The sequence below is a fragment of the Hyla sarda genome, chromosome 5 (genome assembly GCF_029499605.1).
Source record: "Hyla sarda isolate aHylSar1 chromosome 5, aHylSar1.hap1, whole genome shotgun sequence".
In the NCBI taxonomy this organism is placed as follows: Eukaryota; Metazoa; Chordata; class Amphibia; order Anura; family Hylidae; genus Hyla; species Hyla sarda.
Window position 1 is genome coordinate 33277870 of NC_079193.1, and position 19104 is coordinate 33296973.

The window sequence follows — 19104 nt, forward strand, 5'->3', positions numbered from 1 at the left end:
GTGGGGGGAACTATACTGCCAACCTAATGTGGGGGGAACTATACTGCCAACCTAATGTGGGGGGAACTATACTGCCAACCTAATGTGGGGGAACATGCTGCCAACTAATGTGGGGGAACATGCTGCCTACCTAATGTGGGGGGAACTATACTGCCAACCTAATGTGGGGGGAACTATACTGTAAACCTAATGTAGGGGAACATGCTGCCTACTAATGTGGGGGAACTATACTGCCAACCTAATGTGGGGGGAACTATACTGTAAACCTAATGTAGGGGAACTCTACTGCCAACCTAATGTGGGGGAACATGCTGCCTACTAATGTGGGGGAACATGCTGCCTACCTAATGTGGGGGGAACTATACTGCCAACCTAATGTGGGGGGAACTATACTGCCAACCTAATGTGGGGGGAACTATACTGCCAACCTAATGTGGGGGAACATGCTGCCAACTAATGTGGGGGAACATGCTGCCTACCTAATGTGGGGGGAACTATACTGCCAACCTAATGTGGGGGGAACTATACTGCCAACCTAATGTGGGGGAACATGCTGCCTACCTAATGTGGGGGGAACTATACTGCCAACCTAATGTGGGGGGAACTATACTGTAAACCTAATGTAGGGGAACATGCTGCCAACTAATGTGGGGGAACATGCTGCCTACCTAATGTGGGGGGAACTATACTGCCTATCTAATGTGGGGGGAACTATACTGCCAACCTAATGTGGGGGAACATGCTGCCTACTAATGTGGGGGAACATGCTGCCTACCTAATGTGGGGGAACTATACTGCTAACCTAATGTGGGGGAACATGCTGCCAACTAATGTGGGGGAACATGCTGCCTACCTAATGTGGGGGGAACTATACTGCCTACCTAATGTGGGGGGAACTATACTGCCGACCTAATGTGGGGGAACATGCTGCCTACTAATGTGGGGGAACATGCTGCCTACCTAATGTGGGGGGAACTATACGGCCTACTTAATGTGGGGGAACTATACTGCCTATCTAATGTGGGGGGAACTATACTGCCAACCTAATGTGGGGGAACATGCTGCCTACTAATGTGGGGGAACATGCTGCCTACCTAATGTGGGGGGAACTATACTGCCAACCTAATGTAGCGGAACATGCTGCCAACTAATGTGGGGGAACATGCTGCCTAATGTGGGGAGAACTATACTGCCTACCTAATGTGGGGGGAACTCTACTGCCAACCTAATGTGGGGGAACATGCTGCCTACTAATGTGGGGGAACATGCTGCCTACCTAATGTGGGGGAACTATACTGCCAACCTAATGTGGGGGGAACTATACTGCCAACCTAATGTGGGGGGAACTATACTGCCAACCTAATGTGGGGGAACATGCTGCCAACTAATGTGGGGGAACATGCTGCCTACCTAATGTGGGGGGAACTATACTGCCAACCTAATGTGGGGGGAACTATACTGTAAACCTAATGTAGGGGAACATGCTGCCTACTAATGTGGGGGAACTATGCTGCCTACCTAATGTGGGGGGAACTACAAGGTACTGTACATTGCGGTAGGAGGGGTAGTCTTATATGGCGAGTATATCCCAAACTCTACATTTTAACTGTAAAAATTGGGGGTCGTCTTATACACCCAGTCGTCTTATATGCCGGCATATACGGTATGTGGTGGCGGGGGAGGGGTCCTACAGATACAACCGGCCCTTTGAGGGTGACCAAACTGCTGATGCGGCCCTAAAGTATTCAAAATGACATTCAGAAAGTTTGTTAACCCTTTAGATGTTTCACAAGAATAGCAGTGAAGTGAATGAGAAAATTCTAAATCTTAATTTTTTAGACTCGCATTTTCTTGTAGACCCAGTTTTTGAATTTTTACAAGGGGTAAAAGGGGAGAAATCACCTTAAAATTTGTAACCCAACTTCTCTCGAGTAAGGAAAATACCTCATATGTGTATGTAAAGTGCTCTGTGGGTGCACTACAAGGCTCAGAATGGAAGGAGCGACAATGAGATTTTGAAGAGTGAGTTTTTCTGAAATGTTTTTTGGGTGGCATGTCACATTTAGGAAGCCCCTATGGTGCTAGAACAGCAAAAAAACAAACAAAAAACAAACAAAACACATGGCATACTATTTGGGAAACAACTCCAAGGAACGTAACAAGGGGTACAGTGAGCCTTAACACCCAGAGGCGGCTCTAGACTTTTTGAGGCCTTCGGCAAAAATAAATCTGAGGCCCCCTAAAAGAAGAAAAAAATAAATGAAAAAATATATATATTAAAATTAACTGTAAAAATTGCATATTTTAAGGCAAACTTTAATATATATCATAACCTCGCTGTTCACAGCTCTTCAAATCTTATTTTTCTAATTAAAATATTCTACAAAATATCTATACACAAACAAAAGTGTCTGACTACTCAGTTATTCTTGTTGGTGTCTCCTAAAACTGAAATAAAGTTGGCAACCGGGTATTCAAAGTACACTATAGAATCAGGAACACAAATGTGTATTCCTGACCCTATAGTGGTATACTATTTAATAACCCACATCCCCTTTAAATTTAGAAAAAAGGTACCTTAATTCTAGAGTCGCACAAGTCTGCCAGGGCTGGATGCACCAAATTGGCTGACATAATCTAAATTAATAATCTCAGTCAATCACAGTGCTTTGCCATAGGAAAGCATTGGATTGGCTTAAAACTTCAATTCTGATGTCAGCCAAGGAATCAACTTTTTATTGCTTTCCTTTCCTTTTCTCTGCTCTAATCCCCCTTTTCTTTGCTCTCCTTCCCCTTTTCTTTGCTCTCCTTCTCCTTTTCTCTGCTCTCATTCCCCTTTTCTTTGCTCTCCTTCTCCTTTTCTCTGCTCTCATTCCCCTTTTCTTTGCTCTCCTTCTCCTTTTCTCTGCTCCTCTTCCCCTTTTCCCTGCTCCTCTTCCCCTTTTATTTGCTCTCCTTCCCTTTTCTCTGCTCTCATTCCCCTTTTCTTTGCTCTCCTCTGCTCCCCTTCCCTTTTCTATCCTTCCTCTGCTCCTCTTCCAATTTTTTCTGCTCTCCATCCCATTTTGTTGTCTCTTCTTCCCATTGTATTTGCTCTCCTGCTGCTCTCCTTCCTCTTATCTGCTGCTCTAATATCCCTTTTCCTTGCTCTCCTTCTGCTCCCTTATCCTTTGCTCTCCTTCTCTGCTACTCTTCCCCTTTTTTCTGCTCTGTTCCATTTTGTTGTCTCTTCCCATTTTTTTTTGCTCTCCTTCCTCTTATCTGCTGCTCTAATATCCCCTTTCTTTGCTCAACCTTCCCTTTCCCCTGCTATTCTCCCCTTTTCTCTATTCTGTTTACCTTTTTCTCTCTTGTGCTCTGCTTGTGCTTGCTTTCCTGCAGCAGCTGCTAGTCTTCTTTCTTCCTCTTCTCTTCTTCTTGGTACCGCAGGCAGGGGAATGCAGGGAGGGGTTACGTCGCGTCATGACATAATCGGCAATGCGGATTGGTGGATTGCCAGGTCAGAAGGAGGATGGGAGGGGACTCACTCCAGCATCATGACGAAACGAACAGTAATATACCGCAGATGCGATGGGGCAGCGAGAAAGGGGCCAAACAATTAAACATTTTGACCGGGAAAGGCTGCTGACATATTTTTAATTACAGCAGCCTGCAGCTCTCTAATTACATGACTTAGGTGGCCGTGAGGCCCCTTTTAGCGCGAGGCCTTAGGCGGCCGCCTAAATCGCCTAAGCAGAGAGCCGCCTCTGTTAACACCCACAGGTGTTTGACAAATTTCCGCTAAAGTTGGACGTGAAAATGAAAAATTAGATTTGTTTCACTAAAATGCTGGTGTTACCCCAATTTTTTTATTTTCACAAGGGGAAAAGAAGAAGTGAAGGAGCACCATTGGGCTTTTGGAGAGAGAATCTGTTGGGAATGGATGTCAGGGGCCATGTGCATTTAAAAAGCCCCCCTTGGTGCCAGAGCAGTGGAACCCCCCCCCACATGTGACCCCATTTTGGGAAATAACACCCCGTCATGGAATGTAATAAGGGGTGCAGTGAGCATTTGCACCCCACTGGTGTTTGACAGATCTTTGGAACAGTGGGCTGTGCAAATGAAACATTTAATTTTTCATTTTCATAGACCACTGTTCAAGAAATCTGTCAGACACTTGTGGGGTGTAAATGCTCACTGCACCCCTTGTTACATTCCGTGAGAGGTGTAGTTTCCAAAATGGGGTCACATGTGGGGAGGGGGGGGGGGGTTTCCACTGTTCTGGCACCATGGGGGCCTTGTAAACATGGCCTTCAATTCCAGACACATTCTCTCTCCAAAAGCCCAATTGGCACTCCTTCTCTTCTGAGCATTGTAGTGCGCCCTTAGAGCACTTTATATCCACACATGGGGTATTTGCATACTCAGAAGAAATGGGGTTACAAATTATGGGGGGCTTTTTTCTTATTACCTCTTGTGAAAATGAAAATTTGGGATAACACCAGCATTTTAGTGAAAAAAAGAAAAGTAATTTTCACGTCCAACTTTAACGAAAATTCTGAAAATTCTTCAAACACCTGTGGGGTGTTAAGGCTCACTATACTGTTTTTTTTACCGCTGTAACGATCAGCCACCCCTGTGCAAATCAACTCAAATGTACATGGTGCTCTCACTCCTGAAACCTGTAGTGCGCCCGCAAAGCATTTTACATCCACATATGGGGTATTTCCGTTCTCAGAAGAAATTGTGTTACAAATTTTGGGGGTCTTTTTTTCCTTTTACTTAAAAAAGTAAAAGTATGAGGCAACATCAACATGTTAGTGTAAAATATTTTATTTTTTTACAATAACATGCTGGAGTAGTATGTTTTCATAAGGGGTAAAAGGAGAAAAAGCGCCCCAAATTTTGTTAGGCAATTTCTCCTGAGTACGGAGATACCTCATATGTGGCCCTAAACTGTTGCCTTGAAATACGACAGGGCTCCGAAGTGAGAGAGAGCGCCCTGCACATTTGAGGACCCGGATGCAAGAATTAGACTTGCCTCCCATACCAAAATTACCCTACGGCAGTGTTTCCCAAACAGGGTGCCTCTAGCTGTTGCAAAACTCCCAGAATGCCTGGACTGTCAATGGCTGTCTGGCAACACTGGGAGCTGCTGTTTTGCAACAGCAGGAGGCTCCGTTTTAGAAACCGTACCGTACCAGACATTTCTCATTTTTATTGGAGGGGAGGGGGATAAATGTGTACTGGTATGTGTATATGTAGTGTTTGACTTTTTTTTTGTGTAGTGTAGTGTTTTTAGGGTACATTCACACGGGCGGGGGTTCACAGCGTGTTTTTTGATGGGAGTTTGAGTTGCAGCGGAAAATTTGCTGCATCTCAAACTTGCAGCGAGGAACTCGCTGTAAATCCCCGCTTGTGTGAATGTACCCCATACATTCACATGGGGGGAAAACCTCCAGCTGTTGCAAAACTACAACTCCCAGCATGCCCTTTGGCTGTCCGTGCATGCTGAGAGTTGTTGTTATGGAACAGCTGGAGGCACACTGGTTGCAAAACACTAAGAGTTTGTTACTTAACTCAAAGTTTTGCAACCAGTGTGCTTCAAGCTGTTGCAAAAGTACAACACCCAGCATGTACGGACAGCCAAAGGGCATGCTGAGAGTTGTAGTTTGCAACAGCTGGAGGTACACTGGTTGCGAAACACCGAGTTAGGTAACAAACTCTGTGTTTCGCAACCAGTGTGCCTTCAGCTGTTGCAAAAACTACAACCCCCAGCATGCACGGACAGCAGAAGGGCATGCTGGGACTTGTAGTTATGCAACAGGTGGAGGCATACTACTAACACTCCCAGCATGCCCTTTGGCTGTCCGTGCATGCTGAGAGTTTGTTACTTAACTCAGTGTTTCCCAACCTGTGTGCCTCCAGCTGTTGCAAAGCTACAACTCCCAGCATGCATGGTTTGTCAGTGCATGCTGGGAGTTATAGATTTGCAACAGCTGGAGGCACACGGGTTGGAAAACACTGAGTTAGGAAACAGACAGTTTCCCAACCAGTGTGCCTCCAGTTGTTGCAAAACTACAGCTCCCAGCATGCCCAGACAGCCGAAGGGCTGTCTACATCATACATTACCTGTGGAATTATCATAAGAATCCAATGAAACAGCTTGGAGCGTTAACAATAAACCATAACTGATTAAATTAAACATTTGCACTTTCACAGTCAGGGGGGCGCTGAGAGGCAGGGGCTGGAACAGGTGGTATCTCGCCTGGCGGAGGACCGCCAGCTCAATGCTCACCAGAATGGGTAATCAAAAATTTTTTAATAAATTCAAATTAAATTTAAATAAAAATTACATAAAAAATCTGCCACATCCAGACGCTCTGTGGCAGTGATTCTAAGGCTAAGTTTCTACTTGTTTTTTTGTGCTGCGTTTTATGGGATTAAAAAAATGGCTAAAAAAAACGCCTGAAAAATTTCCTGCATCTGACGTTTTTTCTGGCGTTTTTTCATTTGTGTGGAAATTGCACACAAAATTTGTTGGGTAGCAAAAAAATAAAAATAAAAGGATGCAGCAGTGATGGAAAAACTTTTATTAAACGAAATGTATATATTTTATAACAACATTTTTATTATTTTTTAATAAAGTGTGTGTGTTTCACTTTTTTTCCTCTATTTTTTACATTTTTTGGTAGTACTACTACTCCCAGCATGGAACAGACTGTTCCATGATAGGAGTAGTAGTACCTGTACTAATAGACATATCACCCCGGGTATCAGTCTGACACCCGATGTGATTGTCCATTATATAGCAGAGATGCGGCTCTATACAGCGTTCACATCTCTGCTCTGTACTCTGAGTGATGTTCTATTCACATCACTGGCTGTTCATATTTCGCACCCAGAGCTGTGATTGGCCGGATGGTTGCAGCCAATCACAGCTCTGAGGGAAATATCAATGAGTGGCAGGAGTACAGAGCAGAGATGTGAGCGCTGTATACAGTCGCTCCATCTCTGCTATAGACAGGACGATCACAGCAGGTGTCAGTTGTGACATCCACTGTGATGTGTCCTTAACTCCAGGCACTACTACTCCCAACATGGAGCACACTCTGCTCCATGCTGGGAGCTGTAGTATCTGCATTAATAGACAGATTGCAGCTAGTGTAACTTCTGAAACCCGCTGCGATCTGTCTATTAATGCAGGTACTACAGCTCCGAGCATGGAGCAGAGTGTGCTCCATGTTGGAAGTAGTAGTACCTGCAGTTAAGGACACATCACAGCGGGTATCACTCCTGACACCCGCTGTGATCCTCCTGTATAATGTATAGATGCATTGGCCACTCTCCTATTGTCCCCTGTAGAGACGAGCGAACTTACAGTAAATTTGATTCGTCACAAACTTCTCGGCTCGGCAGTTGATGACTTATCCTGCATAAATTAGTTCAGCTTTCAGGTGCTCCGGTGGGCTGGAAAAGTTGGATACAGTCCTAGGAGACTCTTTCCTAGGACTGTATCCACCTTTTCCAGCCCACCGGAGCCCCTGAAAGCTGAACTAATTTATGCAGGATAAGTCAGAAACTGCCGAGCCGAGAAGTTCGTGACGAATCGAATTTACTGTAAGTTCGCTCATCTCTAGTCCCCTGCCCTGACGTATATATACACATTCCGATTTCCCACAGAGAGCTGTGTTTGGCTGGAACCATCTGGCCAATCACAGCTCTCTACGGGAAATATAAATAGGTGTATATATACGTCAGTGCAGGAGACCATAGAAGAGCGGCTGGCCGCATCTATACATTATACAGGAGGATCGCACCGGGCGATCTGTCAATTAGTACAGGTACTACTACTCCCTTCATGGAACAGTGTGTTCCATGCTGGGAGTAGTAGTACTACCTAAAAAAAATTACAAAAAAATAAAATAAAGTGAAAAACACATACACTACATTTTTATAATTGTCGGCTACATTTTTAGGTCCCCACCCGCCCACATAAATTGATCCCTGTTTAAAAATTAATAAAAGTTTTGTAATAAAAAAGATACATTACGTTAGATACCATTTTTTCCTTCACTACTGTATCTTTTTTATTATTATTTTTTAATGGTACCCTACGAAATTTTATTAAAAAAGGTATCTCCATCACTTTTTTGGATCGCTAAAGTCCAAAAAAGAATAAAAACCGCCGGCAAAAATGCCAAGGTTAAAACCCACATATCGTTTTTCTTGGTGTTTTTTCACTCCCATAGACTTCTATGGAAGAAAATGCCACGATTTTGCCAAAAAAATTGCTAGTGGCTCGAGATGCTGCGATTACCAACAATTTCAAAAACGCAAGAGAAGAGTGAAAAAACGCCAAAAGGATAAAAAAAATGCCAAAGTGAAAAACGCCAAGTGGAATAAGAATTTTGCGATTTCTCATTGATTTACAGCTAACATCTGTCTGCAGCGTTTTTTGGACGAAAAAACGCCATGCGGCAGAATTGGCATTTTCTTGTTGTTTTCACACAAAAAAAAAACAAGTGGAAACTTAGCCTGATAGCGATGCCTGTAATCTGCATGTCATACTGAATAACAGTATTATTTCACTAACACAGCACACTCCCTATGCGTTTTAATACAAGGCAAAGTGTTCTACACCCCTATTGAGCCTCTCTGTAGGCCAGAAATAGCCGTTTTTAATAGCGATTTGCTGTATATGAAATCGGTCCGAACCGAAAAAATTTTTGGCGATTCGGCCGAATCAGATTTTTCAGAAATTCGCTTATGTCTAGTAATGATACTTACCTATTCACGATCCGTGGTCCTGTTCGCCTGTTACCCTCCTTATTTAGACATCAAGCTTGGTGCATGGTGGTGATGCTCCTGAAGCACACCGATGTCAACGCTGTAGCTTCCTCACTCAGCTCAGCTGTGGAGATTTGAAGAAGCAGCAACAGTGATGTCAGCGTGCTCCAGGAGCACCGCCTGTGCACTAAGCCTACCGTGTGAATAAGGAGGATAACGAACAAACTTAGCGGCAGATCGGGTATAGGTAAGTATAATTATCATCAGTGTCACCCGTACTACTAGCCTGTACCAAAAGGTTAGTGTGGGTGAAAGTTTCCCTTTAAAGGAGTACTCTGGGGCAGAGTATTCCTGCTCCGTCCTGCAAAAAAAATGAAAGTAAACCATCACTCACCTTCCTGGGTTCCTGCGGAGCCCCACTACAGCTTATCGGTCCTCCGGTCCATCTTCTTCATACTTCCGTGTGAACGAAGCGTCACATGGCGCTCAGCCTATCGCCGGCCGCTGCGATGCCCATAATAGGCTGAGCGCCATGTGGGGTTTCTTTCACACGGAAGTATGAAGAAGATGGACCGGAGGACCGATCAGCTGTAGTGGCGCTCCGCAGGAACCTAGGAAGGTGAGTGATGGTTTACTTTCATTTTTTTTGCAGCCCGGGCAGGACGGAGCAGGAATACTCTGCACCAGAGTACTCCTTTAAGGGTGTATTCACACATGCAGTATCCTACACATATTTGACATGCAGGATTTGAATCTGCAGACTTTTTGCTGCAGAGTTCAATGTAAAATAAATGACTGAACACAGTTGTAGCTGTAAAGCCGCATCAAATATGCGCAGGATACTGTACACCCTAATGCTGTAAATTTGACTCTTGATTTTATTATCTGATTAATAATATATATATATATATTTTTTTTTTATATTAGTTTTATTATGGAAATTGGGACCGTGGTGAACCAAACAGTGAAAAAGGGAAAAGGATCTGTGGAGCGATTAAGTTTTCTTTTGCTCAATGGCAATTGTTAGACTGTGACACTGCAACGCACTGGTTTTGCAAGATAAAAAAAGGTACAAACCTATCTATTTAAATAGAAGGTTCTTCTAAAAATAATTTCAAAATTTCCACTTTCTGATATGGAATGGGGTGTCATTGACAAAATGCTTCATAAAATGGCTTACAGTAAGGAGGCAAGAAGGGAAAGGGCCGTAGACCTACCTAAAAAGTCACAACACATCATTGGGCCCATATTTAAATTGATGATAAAAAAATTTGTTTCTCTCTTTTCTAGGAGCGGTATTAAAGGAAGAACCAAAGGCTACTGGTAAGCAAGACTAGACTCTACAGATACATACCTCCCCTTGTTCTCACAGAACTTTCTACTACTCAATGCCACCACAGAAAATGTTAAGTTTTAAACTCTGTTGTCTATGGACATGTCTGGGAGTGATAATAATGGCATGAACAAGAAAACTTGACAGCTGTTTAAGTCATCCAAGAGGTTTCCCCTTTTTCCAGGAGCCTCTGGGGAATTCCAGGAGAGTTGACAAGTATGTTACCTACCTACTGGTAGGAAACATGGAACTCTAAATCTTTGGAATAATGAAGATTCTTTTTAAAAGGGTGAATTTCTCTTGATGCTTCTGTGGTAGACATTATACCAGACATTAATCTGGAAGTTTTTCTTAAAAGACCAGTATATGACAATTAGATCTACATCTCATCTTGCAATGTGGAATTTCACAAACAAAATTTCACATACAGTATATCATTGGAGTTTACAATCTGATTTTTTTTTTAAGTACTTGAACACCTAATGAGCCCAATGAATTTTAAACATAAGAAGACAATGGTTGAAAATCTAACCAAATCCAGTGTCCACTGTGCCGCCAGGGGCAGACTGACCAGCCAGTCCACACGGACATGGTCCAGGGACCCCTCCAGGTAAAGGGCCCACCAAACCGCCATTAATGAGGATGCAGGACACTCATCGCGGATCCCCAGGCAGACAGCACTGCTTTCTGCTGTATGTGCTGCTTACGCACATACAACAGAAAGCCTCCTCCTTTTGGTTAAGCTGCATCAGGGGCCTACACAGGAAGGAGAAGTGACCTCTGCCACCGCTGTGCAGTGCAGGCACCGATGATGTCACTCATCGGCGCCTGCACTGTGGAGAATGGAAGACATGGGCCTCTGCTGCGCTCCGAAGGAGATGGCTACGTGGGACATATTCAGGTGAGCAAAATGTTCTTTTCATCCTGGCGAAGGGAGGGGGGTTGGGGCTGGGGTGGGGGAACTCTGCTGCCTATTTAAAATGTGGGGGAACTCTGCTGCCTATTCTGAATGTGGGGGTACTCTGCTGCCTATACCTAATGTGGGGGAACTCTGCTTCCTATACCTAATATGGGGGAACTCTGCTGCCTATACCAGATGTGGGGGAACGCTGTTGCCTATACCCAATGTGGGGGAACGCTGCTGCCTATACCCAATGGTGGGGAACTCTGCTGCCTATACCCAATGTGGGGGGACTCTGCTGCCTATACCCAATGTGGGGGGGCTCTGCTGCCTATACCCAGTGTGGGGGGACTCTGCTACCTATACCCAGTGTGGGGGGACTCTGTTGCCTATACCCAGTGTGGGGGGACTCTGCTGCCTATACCCAATGTGAGTGGACTCTGCTGCCTACACCCAATGTGGGGAGACCCTGCTGCCTACACCTAATGTGGGTGGGGTCTCTACTGCCTACACCCACTGTGGGGGGATCCTGCTAACTACACCTACTGTGGGGAGACTCTGCTGCCTACACCTACTGTAGGGGACTCTACTGCCTAAACCTACTGTGGGGGGGACTCTGCTGCCTACACCTACTGTTGGGGGACTATGCTGCCTACACCTACTGTGGAGGAACTCTGCTGCCTACACCTACTGTGGAGAAACTCTGCTGCATACACCTACTGTGGGGGAACTCTGCTGCCTACACCTACTGGGGGGGAACTCTGCTGCCTGCACTTATTGTGAGGGACTTCTGCTGCCTAGCTAATATGAGGAAATACTACCAAACTAATAGGAGGGCTACCTACTACCTACATAGGGGGTTTTCATACAGAAGGGCAGATTTCTGGGGGATTTACCTACAGGGGGAATGACTAACCTTCCTATCGGAAACTACCTACCTTTGGGCATTACCTAAGTGTAACTTTCTTAAGCAACACCTTATTTTCTGTCCGCTAACACAAAATACATTGAAAGTGCCCCTCCCGAGACTAGACTCTGGATCAGCCACTGGGTGGAAGGGAGTGCTGGCTATCTACTTGACTAACTACCTGGCTACCTAACTTTATACCTGGATGCCTAACTACTTACCTACATACCTGGCTATCTAACTACCTATATACCTGGCTGAGTAACTACCTCCTTACATATCTTGCTACCTACCTACTTACCTAGCTACCTAACTACCTATGTATACCTGTCCTTTTCATACATGGCTGCCTAACTACCTAGCTACCTACCTACCTGGCTAGTCACCTACCTACATATCAGGCTTTCTGATCTACCTACCTAGTTACCTATTCACCTGGCTACCTACCTACTTGCCATTTTACTGTGCAGGACACCTAGGAGGGCAATATTGCAGTTTGTGGGCCTATAGATGGGTAGATTGTGTAGAGGAGAGGGGAGGGCATGTTAGTCCTGCAGATGTTAAGATATTGACATTGCAGTCTGATCCGGATGGAGAAGAAAAGAGGACACCGATTAGAAAAAACGAAAATTGTGTGTCCCTAGATGTAACTGTAATCACATATATGGCATGCAGATCCTGTGTACAGCTAATATCTACTGCCACATGATCCTGTATATAATCACTTTAATTGTATACAGATTGCTGTACAGCTGATATCTACTGCTATATGGGCACTGTATATGATCCTGTATAGTATACTGGTCTGTATATAGTGGTTTTGTTTAGTACAGTATGGTGGTATTATGCAGTTATTGTGTGGTGGTATATATAATTGTGTTGTTCCTTGTATATTGGTATTATTGGTCATGGAAAATTATTTTACCTATGTTAAAGTGTATCATATATGTGTATATATAAGAGGGAGTATGAGACAGCACCGGGGTCGACCTCTGTGCCTGTGAATACCAAGGTAGCCAACCCAGGATCAATGTAGTCAAAGTCCCGAAATCACAGCACCAGCCAGGTCATGGATCTTGAAAAACTGGATTACTTTATTGTCCCGATATCAAATTAAACGTTTCGGCAGCGGTAGCCTTTATCAACCAGTTTTTCAAGATCCATGACCTGGCTGGTGCTGTGATTTCGGGACATATATATATATATATATATATATATATATATATAGAGAAACAGCAATGCTTCAGCTCACCCCAGGTGCGCACGGACAGAGCGCGGACCTCGCCCAATTGAACAGCAGAAGAAAGAGGAGTCCAGCGTCCAGAAACTCGGAGGAAAATATTTATTCACCAGATGGTCATAACAGGAACACAGGGTACAGTGACGCGTTTCGGCTTTACAACGAAGCCTTAGTCATACACCAATATATATATATATTTATCAAGCATGCTTGATAAAGGCTATTACTGCCGAAATGTTGCACTTGTTATGGGGATAATAAAGACTACCCAGTTGCTTTGAAAATCCGTGACCTGTCTTGTGCTGTGATTTTGGATGTTTGCTATATATATATATTGGTTTGTTTTGTGTGTAGGGGTGGTGGAGGGATTTGGGTTGAATAGAGGCATGGCAGAAGTGTGACCAGCGGCGTAGCCTCGCAGGGGGCCTTTGCTTTTTTTCTTTTTTTTTTGGTCCAGGAGCCCTGAGTGTTGTCAATCCACCCCTGTGTGCCGCCATGTTGCCAGTTACATATAATGCATTATTTGTGTCCTTTTCAAATACATGTTTTAATGAGATATTTGTTTCCCTTTTACAGAATATGAATTTACAAGTGACGGCTGGCTAATCTACAATGGCAGCCAATACTATATTAGCAAGGATCAACTGCCAATGGAGAAAGCGCAAGAATTTTGTAATCACAATTTTTCCCATCTTGTCACCATTAACAGTGAATCTGAGTGGAAATTCCTTTGGAAATATGTGAGTATATTGAATTCACTTAATTTTAGGCTAGGAGTTGGCAGATACTTATGAGGTACAATTGTGACCCTCATGGGATTTCAATTGTTGTGCAACTTTTTCCCTCATATGGAGACATTAAAGGGGTTATCCAGGAATTGAAAAATGAAATAAATTTATTCCAAACACAGCCCCACACCTGTCCTCAGGTTGTGTGTGGAATTGCAGATGGACTCCATTGAAGTGAATAAAGCCAAGTTGTAATACCCCACACAACAGATGGACAGGCATGGCACTGTTTCTGGAAGGCTCTTTAAAGTCGCACAATGATGGTTACTGTGACTGTCTGGTGACCAAAATAGACTTCAAGGATTCTTCATTTTCTACTAAACAATTTTTTTTTAATTATTAAGTATAAATATCCCTAAGTGTTCTGATTCCACACCCTTTGTCATTTTATCCAGTGGGGGGAAAATATATATGTTTCTGGGGCAATAAAAATATTTTAGTCAAGTAATGCATCTGTAGAAGATGCCACCTATGCTCTATGAACTATCTGGGTGGTTCAGTGTGAGGGAATCCCTAGGTACTGAAGTCTCTTAAAAGAAATGATTATGGCTGGGCATCCACAGTGTTTAACCTGTTGGGGACAAAGGGTGTTTGCATACGCCCTTGCGTCCTGGTACTTAAGGACGAAGGGCGTATCCATACTCCCATGGGAATTTCGGTCCCCGCCGCGTGCCGGGCGGGGACTGGACCGGGGTGACTGCTGATATCGATCAGCAGGCACCCCGTGCAAATGCGAGGGGGGTCATTAGACCCCCCCCCCCCCCCATGTCGGCTATCACACTTGCGATTTGCGCCGATTCCGTGTCATACGGGTCTATGGTGACCCGGTGACCCGGAATATAAGGGGGATCGCGGTTGTCTAAGACACCTACGATCCCTCTGAAGGGATAGGAGTGAGGTGGCAGGGGTGCCACCCCTCCTATCCCTGCTATTGGTCATCAGAAGCGACCACCAATAGCAGATCGGGGGCAGGGGGTTAACTTTCGTTTTTCCCCTCCTGCCCACCCACAATAGGCGGGGCAGGATGGGGAAACGACAGAGGACCGACGGTAGAAGATCCACTTACCCATCCGGAGGCTGTGGGACGTGATCGGCTGCGGTGATCGGCACGGGCGGCATGTCGTGCTGCAGAAGAGGACGGCTCCCTGGATCCTACGGAAGCCGATAAGTTCCCTAGCAACATCTGGTGGGCTACAGTCTGAGACTGTAGCCCTCCAGATGTTGCAAAACTACAACTCCCAGCATCCCCAGACAGCTGTTTGGGCATGCTGGAATATGTAGTTTTGCAACAGCTGAAGGGCTGCAGTTTGAGACCACTATACAGTGGTCTCTAAACTGTATCACTCCAGATCTTGCAAAACTACAACTCCTAGCATGCCCAAACAGCTCTTTGCTTTCTGGGCTTGCTGGGATTTGTAGTTTTGCAACATCTGGAGGGTCACAGTTTGGAGATCACTGTGCAGTGGTTTATAATCTGTAGCCCTCCAGATGTTGCAAAACTGCAAATCCCAGCATGCACAAACAGCAAACAGCTGTCTTGGCATCCTGGGAGTTGTAGTTGCGTAACCTCCAGCTGTTGCATATCTACATCTCCCAGCATTCCTTCGGCGATCAGTACATGCTGGGAGTTGTAGTTTTGCAACAGCTGAAGGCACACTGGTTGGAAAATACTGAGTTAGGTAACAGAACCAACTGAAGGTTTTCCAACCAGTGTGCCTCCAGCTGTTGCAAAAGTACAACTCCCAGCATGCACGGTCTGTCAGTACATGCTGGGAGTTGTGGTTTTGAAACAGCTGGAGGTTTGCCCCCCCCCCATGTGAATGTACAGGGTACATTCACACAAGCAGGTTTACAGTAAGTTTCCTGCTTCAAGTTTGGGCTGCGGCAAATTTTTCGCCGCAGCGCAAACTCCTAGCGGGAAACTCACCGTAACACGCCAGTGCAAATGTACCCTAAAAACACTACACTACACTACACTAACACAAAATAAAGGGTAAAACACAACATATATACCCCCTTACACTGTCCCCCCAATAAAAATGAAAAACGTATTGTACGGCAGTGTTTCCAAAACGGAGCCTCCAGCTGTTGCAAAACAACAACTCCCAGCATTTCCGGACAGCCACTAACTGTCCAGGCATGCTGGGAGTTTAGCAACAGCTGGGGGCACCCTGTTTGGGAATCACTGGCGTAGAATACCCCTATGTCCACCCCTATGCAATCCCTAATTTAGTCCTCAAATGCGCATGGTGCTCTCTCACTTCAGAGCCCTGTCGTATTTCAAGGAAACAGTTTAGGGCCACATATGGGGTATTTCCGTAATTGGGAGAAATTGCACTACAAATTTTGGGGGTCTTTTTCTCATCTTACCCCTTATGAACAGGAAAAGTTGGGTGCTACACCAGTCTGTTAGTGTAAAAAAATTAAAATGTTTACACTAACATGCTGGTGTTGCCCCATACTTTTTATTTTCACAAGCAGTAAAAGGAAAAAATAGACCTCCAAAATTTGTAACGCAATTTCTCCTGAGTACGGAAATACCCCATATGTGGGCGTAAAATCCTCTGCGGGCGCACAACAAGGCTCAGAAGTGAGAGAGCACTATGTAAATTTGAGGCCTAAATTGGTGATTTGCACAGGGGTGGCTGATTTTACAGCGGTTCTGACATAAACGCAAAAACATAAATACCCACATGTGACCTCATTTTGGAAACTACACCCCCCCCAGAACTTAACAAGGGGTATAGTGAGCCTTAACACCCCACAGGTGTTTGACGAATTTTCATAAAATTTGGATGGGAAAATGAAAAAAATTATGTTTTCACTAAAATGCTGGTGTTACTCTAAATTATTCATTTTCACAAGGGAAAATAGGAAAAAAGCCCCCCAAAATTTGTAACCCCATTTCTTCTGAGTAAGAACATAAACATTTAATTTTTCATTTGCACAGTTCACTGTTCCAAAGATCTGTCAAACGCCAGTGGAGTGTAAATACTCACTGCACCCCTTATTAAATTCTGTGAGGGGTGTAGTTTCCAAAATGGGGTCACATGTGGGGGGTCCACTGTTCTGGCACCATGGGGGGCTTTGTAAATGCACATGGCCCCTGACTACCATTCCAAACGAATTCTCTTTCCAAAAGCTCAATGGCGCTCCTTCTCTTCTGAGCATTTTACGTCCTAATAATGGGGTATTTCCATACTCAGAAGAGATGGGGTTACAAATTTTGGGGGGCATTTTCTCCCATTACCCTTTGTAAAAATGGTACATTTGGGGGAAAACTGCACTTAAGTGAATTTTTTTTTTTCATTTACACATCCGATTTTAATGAAAAGTCGTCACCTGCGGGGTGTTAAGGCTCACTGGACCCCTTGTTACGTACCTTAAGGGGTGTAGTTTCCAAAATGGTATGCCATGTGGGGTTTTCTGCTGTTCTGGCACCATAGGGGCTTCCTAAATGTGACATGCCCCCCGAAAACCATTTCAGCAAAATTCACTCTCCAAAATCCCATTGTTGCTCCTTCCCTTCTGAGCCCTCCACTGCGCCCGCCGAACACTTGACATACACATATGAGGTATTTCCTTACTCGAGAGAAATTGGGTTACAAATTTTGGGGGGCTTTTTCTCCTATTACCACTTGTAAAAATTCAAAAACTGGGTCTACAAGAACATGCGAGTGTAAAAAAATGAAGATCTAGAATTCCTGTGAAACACCTGTGAAACACCTAAAAGGTTAACAAACTTACTGAATGTCATTTTGAATACTTTGAGGGGTGCAGTTTTTATAATTGGATCATTTATGGGGTATTTCTCATTTAAAGGCCCTTCAAATCCACTTCAAAACTGAACTGGTCCCTGAAAAATTTTGATTTTGAACATTTTGTGAAAAATTGGAAAATTGCTGCTGGACTTTGAAGCCCTCTGATGTCTTCCAAAAGTAAAAACTAGAGATGAGCGAATCGAACTTAACGAACCCGAATTCGTTACGAATTTCATGAAAAATTCGATTTGCAACGAATATGAATATCGCCGCGATTCTATAGCACGAATCGCTTCATTAAACTCCATTTTTTAGCATTCCAGGCTATTGTAGAGCTAAGATGGCGGATCCACATGTGAGTACATGGGGCAGGGGATTATGGGAGGGTGGGAAACAGCGGCGGGAATGAAGGTAGGCGGGCTGACCCTGAATCACATGTAAGATGCAGCCTATCAGTGTTCACTGACCCCTGTGATGTCACAGCCCCTATATAATCGGCGGCCATCTTTCCTCTCCTCATTTCATCTGTGCACTCAGATGGAGAGGACGGGACTGCGTGTGTATGAATAGCTCATACCACAGCGTTACACTGCAACTGCTAGTCACATCAGCATTAGGGAAAGGCAGGAGTGCAGAGTGCTGTGCTGTTACACTGAGAAGGATCATTGATTGCTAAACCTCCTATTCACGTTATTGAGCATTGCAGCAGAGAGGGGCAGATAGCTGTCAGCTGCCTCATACAGATCTCCAAGCTGCCTGAACTTTCTAAAGCATCTTATCTCCTCATTTTTCAGCCCAATTGAGTTTTTTTTTTTGCTCCACAAATCTTCTGCTGCTCAGGATTGTGTGACAGAGTGCAATTTAGGGTTTAATCCCTGGATTTTTTTTTTGGTGGTGCTGCACTGTTGGGTTCTGCTGCTGTTCAGAAATAAGTCATATTAGTGTGTACTTTAGTGCCTTTTTACCATTTTCACCTGTTACTCTGTCTCTGTGCTAAATTCAGTGTTATACCACATGTTATACACCTGCCGGTGTATTAAAGAATTTTTTTTTTCCTGAGTACAAATACGCTTAACAGTGGCCTTATCATTGCATAGGGCCTAAATACAAGCAAATAGCGTGCCATTTACTACGTTTTCTTCTGTCTCTGTGCTAAATTCAGTGTTATACCACACGTTATACACCTGCCGGTGTATTAAAGAAAAAAAAGGTTTTCCTGAGTACAAATACGCTTTTTCAGTGGCCTTATCATTGCAAAGGGCCTACATACAAGCAAATAGCGTACCATATACCACCTTTTTTTCTGTCTCTGTGCTACATTAAGTGTTATACCACACGTTATACACCTGCCGGTGTATTAAAGAAAAAAAAAAGTTTTTCCTGCGTACAAATACGCCTAACAGTG

The 19104-nt window shown here is 44.3% G+C and overlaps 1 protein-coding gene across 6 annotated transcripts in view; it reads left to right on the forward strand.

The window, feature by feature from the left end:
* LOC130273041 (macrophage mannose receptor 1-like) overlaps positions 1-19104 on the forward strand; it is a 276050-nt gene that overhangs the window by 96238 nt on the left and 160708 nt on the right. For all 6 annotated transcript variants that reach the window (XR_008843850.1, XM_056519198.1, XM_056519196.1 and 3 more), the window contains 3 exons: positions 9697-9838; positions 10060-10092; positions 13727-13890. Coding sequence is in view for 5 of the 6 variants with exons in the window: in XM_056519198.1 (XP_056375173.1) it covers positions 9697-9838; positions 10060-10092; positions 13727-13890 (339 nt within the window). In the remaining variant the exon portion in view is untranslated. The remainder of the gene's footprint in view (positions 1-9696; positions 9839-10059; positions 10093-13726; positions 13891-19104) is intronic.